Source organism: Ursus americanus, chromosome 3 (genome assembly GCF_024610735.1).
Source record: "Ursus americanus isolate L20-20 chromosome 3, mUrsAme1.1.p, whole genome shotgun sequence".
NCBI classification, from domain to species: Eukaryota; Metazoa; Chordata; class Mammalia; order Carnivora; family Ursidae; genus Ursus; species Ursus americanus.
In genome coordinates this window covers 82,726,723-82,740,658 of record NC_142129.1, presented here as the reverse complement: position 1 = coordinate 82,740,658, position 13,936 = coordinate 82,726,723, and the positions used below count along the sequence as shown (strand labels likewise).

The 13,936-nt window shown below is 38.3% G+C and overlaps 1 protein-coding gene across 4 annotated transcripts in view; it reads right to left on the bottom strand.

The window, feature by feature from the left end:
* FAM185A (family with sequence similarity 185 member A) overlaps window positions 1–13,936 on the bottom strand; it is a 90,768-nt gene that overhangs the window by 29,128 nt on the left and 47,704 nt on the right. Inside the window, exon 8 of one of the 4 annotated variants that reach the window (XM_045793414.2) lies at window positions 3,009–4,428. The exons of 1 other annotated variant lie outside the window; for it this stretch is intronic. In XM_045793414.2, the coding sequence (XP_045649370.2) occupies window positions 4,316–4,428 (113 nt within the window). In that variant the 3' untranslated portion in view covers window positions 3,009–4,315. 2 more of the 4 variants (XM_087861157.1, XM_087861155.1) reach the window with 2 other exon arrangements.

The following is a 13,936-nucleotide window of genomic DNA, read 5'->3' as shown; positions in this document are numbered from 1 at the left end:
AGTGTACTTTTTTTTTTTTAAGATTTTATTTATTATTTGACAGAGATAGAGACAGCCAGCGAGAGAGGGAACACAAGCAGGGGGAGTGGGAGGGGAAGAAGCAGGCTCATAGCGGAGGAGCCTGATGTGGGGCTCGATCTCAGAACGCCGGGATCACGCCCTGAGCCGAAGGCAGACGCTTTAACCACTGTGCCACCCAGGCGCCCCGGCAAGTGTACTCTTAATTCCCTTCACCTATTTCACCCATCCACCCACCCACCTCCCCTCTGGTAACCATCAGTTTGTTCTGTATAGTTAAGAGTCTGTTTTTACATTTGTCTTTTTTCTTCCTTCATTTGTTTCTTAAATTCCACATATGAATGAAATCATATGGTATTCGTTTTTCTCTGACTTATTTCACTTAGCATAATACTCTCTAGCTCCAGGGGTGCCTGGGTGGCTCAGTCAGTTAAGTGTCTGCCTTTGGCTCAGGTCATGATCCCAGGCTCCTGGGATGGAGCCCTATGTGGCTCCCTACTTAGCAGGAAGTCTGCTTTTCCCTCTCCCTCCCCCCCCATGTGCTCGCTCTCTCTCAAATAAATCTTAAAAAAAAAAACAAACACTGCACCCTTTAAAAAAACTCTTTAGCTACAACCATGTTGTTGCAAATGGTAAGATTTCATTCATTTTTAAAAAAAATATTTTATTTATTTGACAGAGAGTACAAGCAGGGGGAGAGGAAGGGAGAGGGAGAAGCAGGCTCGTGCTGCGCAGAGAGCCCGACACGGGGCTCTATCCCAGGACCCTGGCATTGTGACCTGAGCCGAAGGCAGACGCTTAACTGACTAACCCACCCAGGCACCCCTATTTTTAATTTTTTGAGAAAGCTCTGCATTGTCTTCCACAGCGCCTGCACCAGTTTGCATTCCCACCGACAGTGCAAGAGAGCTCCTTTTACTCTATATCCTTGCCACTGCTTGTTGGTTCTTGTTTTTGATTTTAGCCATTCCAGCAGGTATGAGGTGATATCTCATTGTGGGTTTGATTTGCATTTCTCAGTTGATGTTGAGCATCCTTTCATGTGTTTGTTGGCCATTTGTATGTCTTACTTGGAGAAGTGTCTGTCCATGTCTTCTGCCATTTTTTAATAGGATTATTTGGTTTTTTGGTGTTGAGTTGTAGAAGTTCTCTATATATTTTGCATATTAACCCTTTATCAGGTATGTCATTTGCAAATATCTTCTCCCATTTAGTAGGTTGCCTTTTAGTTTCGTTGGTTGTTTCCTTTGCTGTGCAGAAGCTTTTTATTTTGATGTAGTCCAATATTTTTGCTTTTGTTTCCCTTGCCTCAGGAGACAGATCTAGAAAGATGTTATTACAGCTGGTGTCAGAGAAATTACTGCCTGTGCTCTCTCCTAGGATTTTCATGGTTTCAGGTCTCACATTTAGGTCCTTAATCCATTCTGAATTTATTTTTGTGTATGGCATAGGAAAGTGGTCCAGTTTTCTCAACACCATTTATTGAAGAGATTGTCTTTTCCCATTGTATACTTTTGCCTCCTTTGTTGAAGATGGGCCATATAATTGTGGGCTTATTTCTGGTCTTCCTATCCCGTTCCATTAATCTGTTTATTTTTGTCCCAGTACCATACTGTTTTGATTACTACAGCTTTGTAAAATAATTTGAAATTTGGAATTCTGATACCTCCAGTTTTTTCTTTTTCAAGACTGCTTTGGCTATTTGGCGTCTATTGAGATTCCATACAAATATTAGGATTGTTTGTTCTGTGAAAAATGCTGTTGGTTCCTTATCGTTTAAGTGAAGTTAATCACTGTCTCTTTGTATCCCACAAATTGAAGTAAGGATAAAACTTAAAGAATATGAGTGATTTTGAAAAGTTTAAAATGGGCTGTACAAGGTATTATTATAAGGTACTGTGTATTAGCTAAATGCTTTTAATAATTCTCCCCCTTTTAAGGCTGATTTTGAAAAAGTTTTTGAAATAAGGTAGTATTACTTAGCTGTAGAATGGTTCCTAGAAGTGGACAGCAGGGGAATCAGCTGAGTGGGAAGTTTTCAGACCTGAGCCAAGAGACTTAAGATGTCTTAAGAGGGTAATTCTTAACGAAATCTAGAGGTTTCTGGCAGCTGCAGAAAAATTGGCTTCTGATCCCTAAGTGTTTCAAGCACACAATTGGAGAGACCTATAAAAGAGGCAACTGCTCCCTAAAGGAATAAAACCTGCATGGGGAAGATTAAGGGTAAGGAGAAAGACAACTGTTATGTTCTCTAGAAACCAAGCAGGGTGTTTGTTAGTTAACTGTCAAAGCTTGCTCCAAAACTCTTTTGAGTAAGATCCTCTTTGAAACAAAAACAGGAGACACATTTGTTCCTTATGGGAAGACAAATTTTATAACTTACGGAAATGAAAGAAAAGCGGTAGATGTTAGAAAAAGTGGGCTATAAAAGGCTACCAAGAAGCAGAATGAACAGGTGGTGAAATCTTCAAGTTCTCAGTGCAAAGTACTCAAAATATTCAAAATATTACTTAGGTCTTCAGCTCTTAAGCATTTGCTATCCATGGGTGAGTGTTCAAGAGAGCAAAATGTGGCAGCTTGTCCCTTCTGTTTGGACGTGACTATGTCATTCAAATATGTACAGTTCTTTTAATAATTTTAAACACAGTTTACAGCTGTTATGCTCATGACCCTTCTGGCTGTTGTTGACTAATTTCATAGACTTTATTTTTAGTCATGAAAATATTTATATAATTGTATGAGGGTGAAAAAGATTATAAAAATTGCCTCACAGTTTCTTCTACTTAATAGTTCAGCGCACATACACTATAACCACATCAAACATACTAACATGAATATAGCCTCAATGTCTATAAATTCTGACTTCATGAAGATTGAACTAAAGGAGACTCTGAGATATTCCATGAAGTTTACTTTTTGTTTTGTAAATATGAAGTTAAAAATAGAACTCTAAATAAATAAAATATTAACAAAGAGATTATTATAAATCATAGTATTTGAGAAGGTTTATTTGAAAGCATTGTTTAAGAAGTGATTTATCCTAACCATAAAAAACATAATCCACTTTGGTCTATTCAGTCTTGTATAAGTTAAATGTCCCAGAAGTAGACAAGTAAGGTTTGAAAGAGAATTCAGGAAATAACTATACAGTACACTATTGTAAAAGTGAAAATCAATCTTCATACAGCAGGCTATAAAATCGCTGAATGTTTCTCCTGTTCCCAATGCATTCTATCTTAAATTATACAAAAAAATTTAAGAATCAGTAGCAAATGCATCACATTTTAGATGTGTTTTACTCACAGCTTAAATTTACATTGATGTCATAAGAAGTCCTAAGTAGCAACATGTTATGAGAGAGCTATGCAAGAAATTCTAGGATAACTGCCCCCCATTACCTATGCCTTTGTATAATCTCCTCCTCGAGTATAAATGGAAATTATAAATATGAGACAGCACTCCCATGATTATGTTCCATTATATGGCAAAACGAAGATTATTCTGGGCAGGCCTGATCATATCAAGTGAGCCCTTTAAAAGCAGTTTCTCCAGCTGGTTGTAGAAGAGGTCAGATATACCAAGTACCAGAAGCATCGAATGCCTTATTGCTGGCTTAAAGATGGAGAGGACCACATGAGAAGGAATGCGAGTGGCCTGTAGCAGCTTAGAGTGATCGCTGATGGACAGCAAGAAAACAGAGACCTCAGTAGTAGTCACAAGGAACTGGATTTTTTTTCTTTAAAGATTTTATTTATTTGACAGAGAGACAGCCAGCAAGAGAGGGAACACAAGCAGGGGGAGTGGGAGAGGAAGAAGCAGGCTCATAGCGGAGGAGCCTGATGTGGGGCTCGATCCCATAACGCCAGGATCACGCCCTGAGCCGAAGGCAGACGCTTAACCGCTGTGCCACCCAGGCACCCCAAGGAACTGGATTTTGCCAACAATATGAACAAGCTTGAAAGTAGATTTTCCCCCCCAGAGCATCTAGATGAGAACACCGCCTGGTTAATGCCGAGTCCAGCCTTGTCTACCCTGAGCAGAGAACCTAGCCATGCAGGTATTTTGACCTACAGAATGGTGAGCTAAAAAATAAGTTTGTGGTAATTTCATTATAGGGCAATATAAAACGAATACAATAGCTAAGTGCAAATTTTGAAAAGGCCCCCCACAAGACAATTCACCACTATTCATTCCAATTTGTTGTTTTCAACATTTATATGAACTGTGGTATTTGCATTTTTGTAGTCACAGATCTGCCAATCATTGTTAAAAATTATAAATACAACTCAAACCATTCTTAGTCCTGCAGTTTCAGGGACTGAAACCAGCTTTGACTTCTAAAATTTACAGTGCCTTCGGGGGCATCAGCCTTAATCCATTTTTCATGTTCACTTGCTTGATTCATGAGCCCTGAAACACAAAATTGTATAAAGTTATATCTTCATTGACAAGAGCAATATTGGACTACATAGATCCTAACAACATATCTCTGAAACTGAAAAATACTTTGGAACAGCAAAAATCTTAGAAAAGATAGTCTGAGTTGGGAGAGTTGCGAAGAGGTTACCTGGGCTTATTCCCTCCTTTCATTTTCTCAGGACAACTGAAAGGGAAACTACTCTTTTTTTGTTTTTGTTTTTGTTTGGTATGCAGGTTTTAAAGAGGTTTACTTGAGTACAACTGACAAACTACAAGTGCTTAACATACGCAATACAGTAAGTTTTGACCTTTGTAAAACTCTGTGAAACCATCTCTTCAATCAAAATAATGAATAGATCCATCACTCCTACAGGTTGCCTCATGCTCCTTTGTCTTCTCTTCCTTCTGCCCCTTCTCTGCTTGTCACCTCCAGACAGTTGTCCCAATACCCCAATCACTGATCTACTTTGTGTCACTACAGATTACTTGTATTTTCTAAAATATTAACGAACGAATCAAACAATATATATTTTATTTTTTTACATCTAGGTGCTTTCACTCAGCATAATCATTTTGAGGTTCATTCACACTGCGGCAGGTATCAGGTAGTTTCCTGACACACATGATGATTAGTACTTCGCTGAATGCTCATGGGCACCCTGTGCAGCTCCCTCCTCTCTGGAATTCTCTCTTGTGAAATCTAGCAGTCCTGGTCTCCCCAGATGTTAGTCTCTTCCTTGTCAGGAGTCTGTTGGGCTCTGTCTATATTACTCCTTCCTGCCCTGCAGCCTGGAAACTCCCTCCAGGTAATATGTTGTAGCCGGCATAGAGCTCACCTGGTTTCTTTCCCATCGCTCTTCTAGTTCTATGTTTTTTTCTTTTAATCGGGATAACTAAAGTGTTACACCTCCTCTAAAGCTCCATTGCCATTCTGGATTTGAGAGACCAGTCAAATCTGAACTGAAGAGAGTTGTGAATACACTCAATTCCTTTATACACATTTTCTTTGATGAATCCAAGCACACAAATCAGGCAACAATTCTTTTCTTCAGTATAGTTTTTCCTTTGTTAGTACCATGTGATGTTCCTAGCTGATGAAAAGGTGCTTGTACCATCCAATCTTTGTGTCAAGTGCTTCTTTGATACAAATTCTTCTCTGAGTTCTTGCCTCCCCTTTCATCTGAGCCATAATCTCATCTATCTATGTTTTAGAGTTCATTGTATCTTTCAATTACCCAATGACTTCCTCTAGTTTTTCCTTCTACTTTTCTTGCTATATTTCAATGCCATCAATACTCTACTTTTCAGTAAACTGGTTAAAATCTCATTCCTATTGGTAAATCCCTGTTAGAAATGTTTAAAAAAAAAAAAAAAACAAACCCTCCCAAACCCCAAAAAACAAAAAAACCCAGCCCAGGTCCAAATGGTGTCACTTAGACAGAATTCCCAAACAGATGCTTAATATAAAATCTAATTGCAGTTTCAAATTCCCCCAGAAATGTATTCTTAGCTGGTCAGTCAGGAATTTTTCAGTCAGTGCCAATGAGTCTGCCAGAGGGCCCTCTCCATCCCAGAGGAAGATGAGGTCATTTGAATGATAAGACCCCTTTGTTTTTTTCCCCCTAGAAAGGGCCTAGTGCAGAACAATCCTTTTCTTCTGCTAATAACTTTCTTGTCCCCATCCTCCTCTTAAAAAACCTTCCATTTTGTACAAGTCCTTGGTATTCCTCTTTGCTTGCTAGGTGAGGTGCCGCCCAATTCCCGAATCATTTAATAAAGCCAATTAGATCTTCAAATTTACCTGGTTGAATTTTGTTATTTCACGGAAGCTTCTCTTTTTCCTCCAATTCTTCATTATTAAGGGGTTCAGCTTTGTCAATTTAAATGGTCTTCTTTTTGTGCCTGTGCTGCATTTGGTAGGTCACAATTTTGACGTACCTGTACCCAACAGTTTTTCTATAACACAGAATTTTTTTCTAGTAATTCAAATAAATATAGAGTAAAGAATAGGAAATCCTGAACATTGGTTGCTCTAACTTTATTATTTTTTCACACTATTTGGCATCAATAGCCAAGCATCAACAACAGTAAGTAAGGTTTTCCCAACTATCTAAGATTTTTTCCTTAATATATTTATTCATTGCCTCCCCAGTCATGCTTTTCTTGCTTATGGAAAAGAAGCCAATCTACTCATTTCCTTTTGGAGCAGTAGAGGCTACTGTCGGTGGCGGGAGGGAAGACCTTCCCCTGCCCTAGGGTTCTTCTAGCTGGACTTAGAATCAGACTGACATGAGAAAGATTTACAGGAGAAAATCTAATAGGTGTACATGTGAGAAATCCACACAAACATGAAATCCCAAAGACAATGAAGCAACAGGAATCTGTTGCTAATCTAATCTAAGGAGAGGGGTAGGGCCTGAGGATACAAAGGGGAGAAGGCCATTAGCAAGAAGGTGAAAAAAGATGTTCTGAAAAACAAAAGTTGCCCTATTATGCAGATAAGTTTCTTAGGTAAAGGGGAGTCTCTGTTAATAGCTCTCTTGGTGGCACAGGCTCTCCTTTCAATGTAAATTTAGACAACTGAGGAGGAGGCAGACAGCTTTTCCTGCATCTGCTGGGTTTTGATTACTTTTAACTTGAAATCTTTATCCCAAAGTGGCCCATCTTGGGGCAGCCTGCCCTTGGCCCTCATACTGCACATACTACTACTGCTACTAACAAAATGAACACAGAGTCTAGAGACAATACTCAAAAAGCGAGACAGTTTATACAATTCCATTTAGGTTGCTTGAAAATACCTTTCCCTATCTTGCCTATAAGTAATTTACTGAAAGCTCTTCCTACTTTGGTTGGCCTGAATCTGTGGAGAGTGTCCTCTAATTTGTAAAGTTTATAAATTCCTTCCTACAAAAATCTTCCAACACATATTGGAACTTGCAGTTGCAGAAAATATGTTCCTTATTTAATTCCCTTTGCCAGGGATAATCAATGTTTTATTGGCCCAAAATGCGAAAGGACTACCCTATTCCTGTGTAGTTTGGCTTCCATTAAGTGGGAGGAAACGTTTCTTTTCAGGACATGGTTTTGGGTGTTTTAAAAAAATATTTATTTATTTGAGAGAGAGAGAGAGCACAAGCGGGATGGGCAGAGGAAGAGGGAGAGAGAATCTGAAGCAGACTCTGTGCTGAGTGCAGAGCCTGATGTGGGGCTTGATCTCAGGACCCTGAGATCACAACCTGAGCTGAAACCAAGAGTCGGATGCTTAAACGACTGTGCCACCCAGGCGCCCCTCACAACATGTTTTTAAACTCCAGTGTTTGCTCCACAAATCTGCCCTGTCCAAGTCTAACCAAATATATGAATCTCCAAGTTCTTTTATGTATTCCCCCCCCCAATACCTAGTTGAGAAGTAGTAATCATTATTTAACCCCAAATATACCTGATCTAATCAGCACTAGCTGACAAAGAAAGGGCCCTAAGAAGTAATTTTCAGAATTTAATTCTCTGGTTTAAAAACAGGCTTAAAATGCTTCTTGACTAAGGTGAGCTTCTCCTTTCCCCTCCCTTGTTCTGAGCCTCCACCTCCCTCTCCCAACGCTGTAACAGACTTTATTAACATTTGATTCAGAAAGATAATTCTGGTCCTGCCTTATTAGCAGCAGATTTAACTTCAATGACTCATAGCTGGAGGATTTTCTCTTTAACATTATAAGCACTACTGACCACCCACTATGGGAAGCACCATGCTAAAGTAGTTTATATCTTTACATTCAAAAGATGTACAAAGACATGCTAATATCCTCAAAAAGTTTACCAACTGGCTAGGAAAGTAAATCATGCACTTATGAAACATGAAAATAATTACTCTGAAATTTTATTATTTTTTAATGCATATATTTCACAAATAAAACCTCTAACCACACACAATTCTATAACCAAATATTTTAATGTTGTCAACATTCAGTAACTGTTCACAGTCGGCCCTTGACAAAAATGCAACCCAGGCATCTTAACAAGTTATTACCGACAAGAAAATATTTCTGAGCTAGTTTTAATGGTTCCCATCACTTACAGTTTCCCTCAATTACCTGGAATAATAACAAAGTCAACAGTACTCTAGGTTTTGAGCAAGCAGCCAGTCTGTTTTGTCCAAGAAATATTCTCAGAAAGGCTGTTTGTTCCTCAAATCTTTTGTTTAATCCCATCTACTGTATTTTTCACCTCAGACACTCTAGTTTCCACTTCTAGAAATCCAATTTTGGTCTTTTAAAATCTTTCATGTCTTTATCTTTAATTAACTTTATTCTATATTCTAACAGGTGGAATACAGTTATAACTCTTTTATCTTCTTTCTCTGCTAATTCGGCCATCTGTATCTGTTCTGGGTGTGTTTCAACTGATATTCCCTTTATTATGGGTTATATTTTCTTGCCTTTTTGCATGTCTGATAATCTTTGGATGCCAGACATTGTAAATTTTATTTTTTGGGGTGCTGGATAATTTTGTAAATCTTGAGCTTGGTTCAGGGATGCGGTTAAGTTACTTGGAAATCTTGAGCTTGGTTCAGGGATGCAGTTAAGTTACATGGAAACAGTTTAAGCCTTTTATCTCTTGCTTTTGTGATCTGTTAGGCAGTTCTAGAGGAATGTTCAGTCTAGGGATAATTGTTTCTAACAACTAAGTGTTCTACCCAATGCCCCATAAGTTACGGTTTTTTCCAGTCTGGCAGGTGGCACAGGCATTGTTCTCGCGCTGGTGTGAACACAAGGTTCTTTTCCGTCTGGTACTTTGTTCTATGAACTCTCACTGTCTTGGTCTGTCTGGACCCTCATCATGGTCTCCTCAACTCTGGGAGTCTGCTGGGTTCCACAATGGTTCCCTCTCTCTGTGTACTACAGTTTAGAGACTCTCTCGAGGTAGCAAGCAGGGGCTCATTTTCTTTATTTCCCATCTCTCAGTGATCACTTTTCTCTCATTGCCTGATGTATAATGTCTTAGAAATTGTTTATTCATGTATTTTTTCTGTTTACAAAATTTTGTTGTTTTAGATAAAAGGGTAAATCAGTCCGTTTTATTCCACTTCTTGACAGGAAGCCTCCATTGTTTCTTTCTTCTGTTTCTCCCTCTCCTCATGACTGTCTCCTCTCTCATTCCCTCTCTTATGCTAACTTCTTATTTTGAAATAATAAAGACTCATAATAAGTTGTAAAAATAGTACACAGGGGTCATGCGTACCCATTAACCCAGTTCTCCCAATAGTCACACAATCATAGTGCATTATCAAAACCAGGTAATTGGTTGGCAAAGTACCATTAATTAGACTACAGACCTTATCCAGATTTCATCTTTTTTTGCATACACTCACTTTTTTGTGTATACTGTTATGACATTTTATCACATGTACAGATTTATAACCTCACTATAATCAAGATATAGAACTGTTCTATCACCACAAAGCAAGTCCTTTGTGACATCTCTTTATAGTCTTATCCTCCCTCTTCTTCCCTGACCTTTGGCAACCACTTGTCTATTCTCAATTTTTATAATACTGTCACTCCAAAAATGTTATATAAATGGAATCATACAGTGTATAACATTTTGAGACTGGCTTTTTTCACTCGGCATGCCATCCAAGTTTATTTATTTGACAGAGAGAGAGAGAGCACAAGCAGGGGGAGCAGCAGGCAGAGGGAGAGGGTGAAGCAGGCTCCCCTTCAATCACAGGACCATGGGATCATGACCTGAGCCAAAAGCAGACACTTAACTGACTGAGCAACCCAGGCACACCTAGATCATTCCTTTTTATTGTTGAATAGTATTCCATTATATAGTCATACTACAGAGTGTGTAACCATTTACTGATAGAAGGGTATTTTCATCATTTCCAGCTTTGGGTATTACAAAAAAAGCTATAAACACTTGTGTACAGGTTTTTATGTGAACTTTAAGTTTCATTTCTCCTAGACAAATGCCCAGAAGTATAACTGCTAGGTCATATGGTAGTTTTATGTTTAGCTTTTTAGCAAACTGTCAGACTGAATTTTAGAGTGGCTGTATCATTTTACATTCCAAACAGCAATGTAGGAGAGATCCAATCTCTCCACATCTTTGCCAGCATTTGGTATTATCAGTATTTTTAATTTTACCCATTCTAACAGGTAGTATCTCATTCTGGTTTTAATTTACACTTCACTAAAGGCTAGTGATGTTGAACATTTTTGTGTTTTTATTTGCCACTGTATATATCTTCTATGCTTGCATTGTTTCTTAAATCTTTTATGGGTACGAATCATTTTTTCCTCATTACTGGGAAGAGGTCATTCAGGGTAAGATTTGGCTATGGTTCAGTATTTCTTAAATGAACAAAATAAACACAAAAACAAAACCAAACAAAATCCCCAGGCATTACAAACAGAATTCATATGCTCTAAGATTAGGGCCTGCCTTTTGATCTCTACACTAGGGGGTCAGCAAATTATAGCCTGCAGGCCGAATCTGGCCTGAGGCCTGCTTTTATGGCCTAAGAGCTAAGAATGACTTTTACATTTTTAAAGGGTTATAAAAAAACAAAACCAAAAAAGAATATGCAACAGAAACAATATGTAGAATGCAAAGTCTAACATATTTACTATCTAGCCTTACAGGTAATGTTTGCAGACGAAAAGAAACAAAACCTGGTCTTTTTTGGTAAACATTAACAAAATTGATGTCTAATTATCTATGACATTACCAGTATCTTACACTTTAAAAAATGATGGGGAAACAAAAACACATTAAAAGCACAAACAGTCTGAATGCAGTTTTTCCACATTAGCTCCCTGTCAAAGTATTTTTAAGCAGACAGCCATAAGCCTATAGCATTCTTCATTCTCTTACTGAATTTATTCCATGTCATCTGAAAGCACATTTAAAAATCCATGTGCTATAAGCTTGGAGAAAACTCAAACTTCAGTGTGCTCTAAGAAAAGAATTAATTCTATGAGTCATATCAAAAACTAGGTTTTTTTTTTTCCCACTTGGAGGGAAGACACTGCCACTAGATCTTAAAAGTGGCATTCTGTGGGCTTAGTCCCATTTCAACCTCTTTTCCAACCCATGCACCGGTTTTCTATTATAACTCACAATACCATTAAATGTATAACTCTCTGGCCTAAAAACAAGCTGCGAACTCCTTTTGACTTAGTGGTCTAATCCCAAATGAATTCATTTTTTATACGCTTTACATTTCCAGTTTGAAAATAAAGAGAACCCAGTAGTATCACCTTCGCTACTAAGCAGACAAGGACAAACATCATTTAGCTGGCAACATGCTTTATCTCTAATATTCTCTAAACATCTAAACTGGGGCTTTAAGACAAAAGGATTTTGTACCGCATGCAGTTCTGGGCTCACAGAATGTCTCCATATACCACAGTGAGGTTTCATATCTGAATTGATGAACCAAGACTAAAACCTCATAGAGAAGTCAATTGCTTCCAAGAAATATGTTACCTAAGCCACTCACCACTCATTAAATTTGCCATAAATGGATAGAGCACAAAACCTGGAATCAAGGATCTTATAAGGATAAAAAAATGCACTCCAAAGAATACATGCTGTACACAGCTTTTAAAGTACACAAATGGGGGTGCCTGGGTGGCTCAGGCATTAAGCATCTGCCTTCGGCTCAGGACGTGATCCCAGCATTCTGGGATTGAGCCCCACATTGGGCTCCCTGCTCAGCGGGAAGCCTGCTTCTCCCTCTCTCACTCCCCCTGCTTGTGTTCCCTCTCTCGCTGCCGTTCTCTCTGTCAAATAAATAAAATAAAAATAAATAAATAAAAATAAATAAATAAATGAATGAATGAATAAAGTACACAAATGTTTCAGCCTGAGAGTCCCGGGCTTTCTTTTGACCTCAGAATAGCATATAATACTTGTAAATCACTTTAAGAATTGTACAATGTACAGTTATTAGTGACAGCAACAGCGTAGGAAACCATGAAACAGGAAATGAAATAAAATTACAAGGCTGACACATCAAACCCTGTGGGAAGCCTGAGCCCTAGGGACTAATTTTTACTGGCATGGCTTCTTGCAGAAATCATACATAAGTCATGCTACAGATACAATCCAGACTTCTTAGCAGTGAGGGTATTTCTGTTTCTATGCCTCATAGGCTCTATAAGGAAGGCCCAGATGAGCTGAGCTCAGCTGCCTATAATAACAACTCTCATATAAAGCTGCTCATTATTTCCAAAACTGGGTTTCATGTTGGAAATCTCTCCAGAAAAAGCAATCTGCCCTGATTTTCTAGGCCTCTTAAATTATTCCATCCATTTGATAAATAAGGTCTGTGGCCTTCTGGGCACCAGTTTTAGAATTAAAATGAAATATGAAAGCTTCTATAAACACAGTCACTTGTTCATACAGCTCTCTCCAAAGGGACTGCTCTGTTTTTATCTGAGGTCCCTCTGCACAATGACTCTAATGGATTTAACCTAATATGAGAGACAATCTATAGATACAACTGGGGTTAATAGTATGTCATGTGGTACTCTACAAAAAAATTCTGCTGATCAGTACCTAGATTCTTATGCTGTGGGCAGGAAATAAACTTCATTCTGCAACTTGGGCCTTCCTGGTTTAGGCAGAAGGGAGGGGCTACAGTATAAGACATAATAACATATAACACACAAAACAATTAAATACTCTGAGAAGCCTCATAATAACTAATGCAGTAAGCATCTATCTTCCTCTTGGCATCCATTTATCTATTTCTTCAACCAAAATTTGTTGAAGGCTTATGTATTTGTTTGTTGAGCTTAAGATAGATTACTGTGGAGTCCAGGCCACTGACCTCTTTCTCCTACATTATTGCAGTAACATGCTAATTAGCTTTTCCTTCACTCACCATTGTCCTTTCCAATCTTTCTCCACTCGACATCCAGTGATATTTGTAATGCACAGATTTGGTTGTATAAACCTAGATGAAAACCTTTTGGTACCTTTGTAATGCACTTAGTATAAAATCCAAATCAGCCCCTATATGATCTGACCCCTCCCAAAGTCTCCAGCCTTCCTTAATGCCACTTTCCCCTACTCTCTGTACTCTAGCTATACTGCACTTCTCTCACTTCTTCAAACTTAATGCTAGTCTAATTTAGATGTGTCACATGCATGCTTTCACTGTACCATATACCTACATTTAATACATTTATTCCACTTTATTATGTTTACTGATTTGTCTTGCCTTCCTAGGATAGCTTCTCAGATGACACAGAGACCTTTTGTTCCTAGTTTCTAGCAGGGTCTGGCTCAAAAATCAATAAAAGTTTGTTGAGTAACTGACTGACCAGATAAAGGAAAATACAGAAGACAGGAGAAGGAAGGCAAAGGAAAGAATGATGTTTGTTTTTAAATATATTACACTTGAGGTGGTACTGGTTCAGTGGAATAAGAATGGACAAGAAAAAAGAGATCAGGTCTGCAGATATTGATTTTATCTAAGGACTAGTAA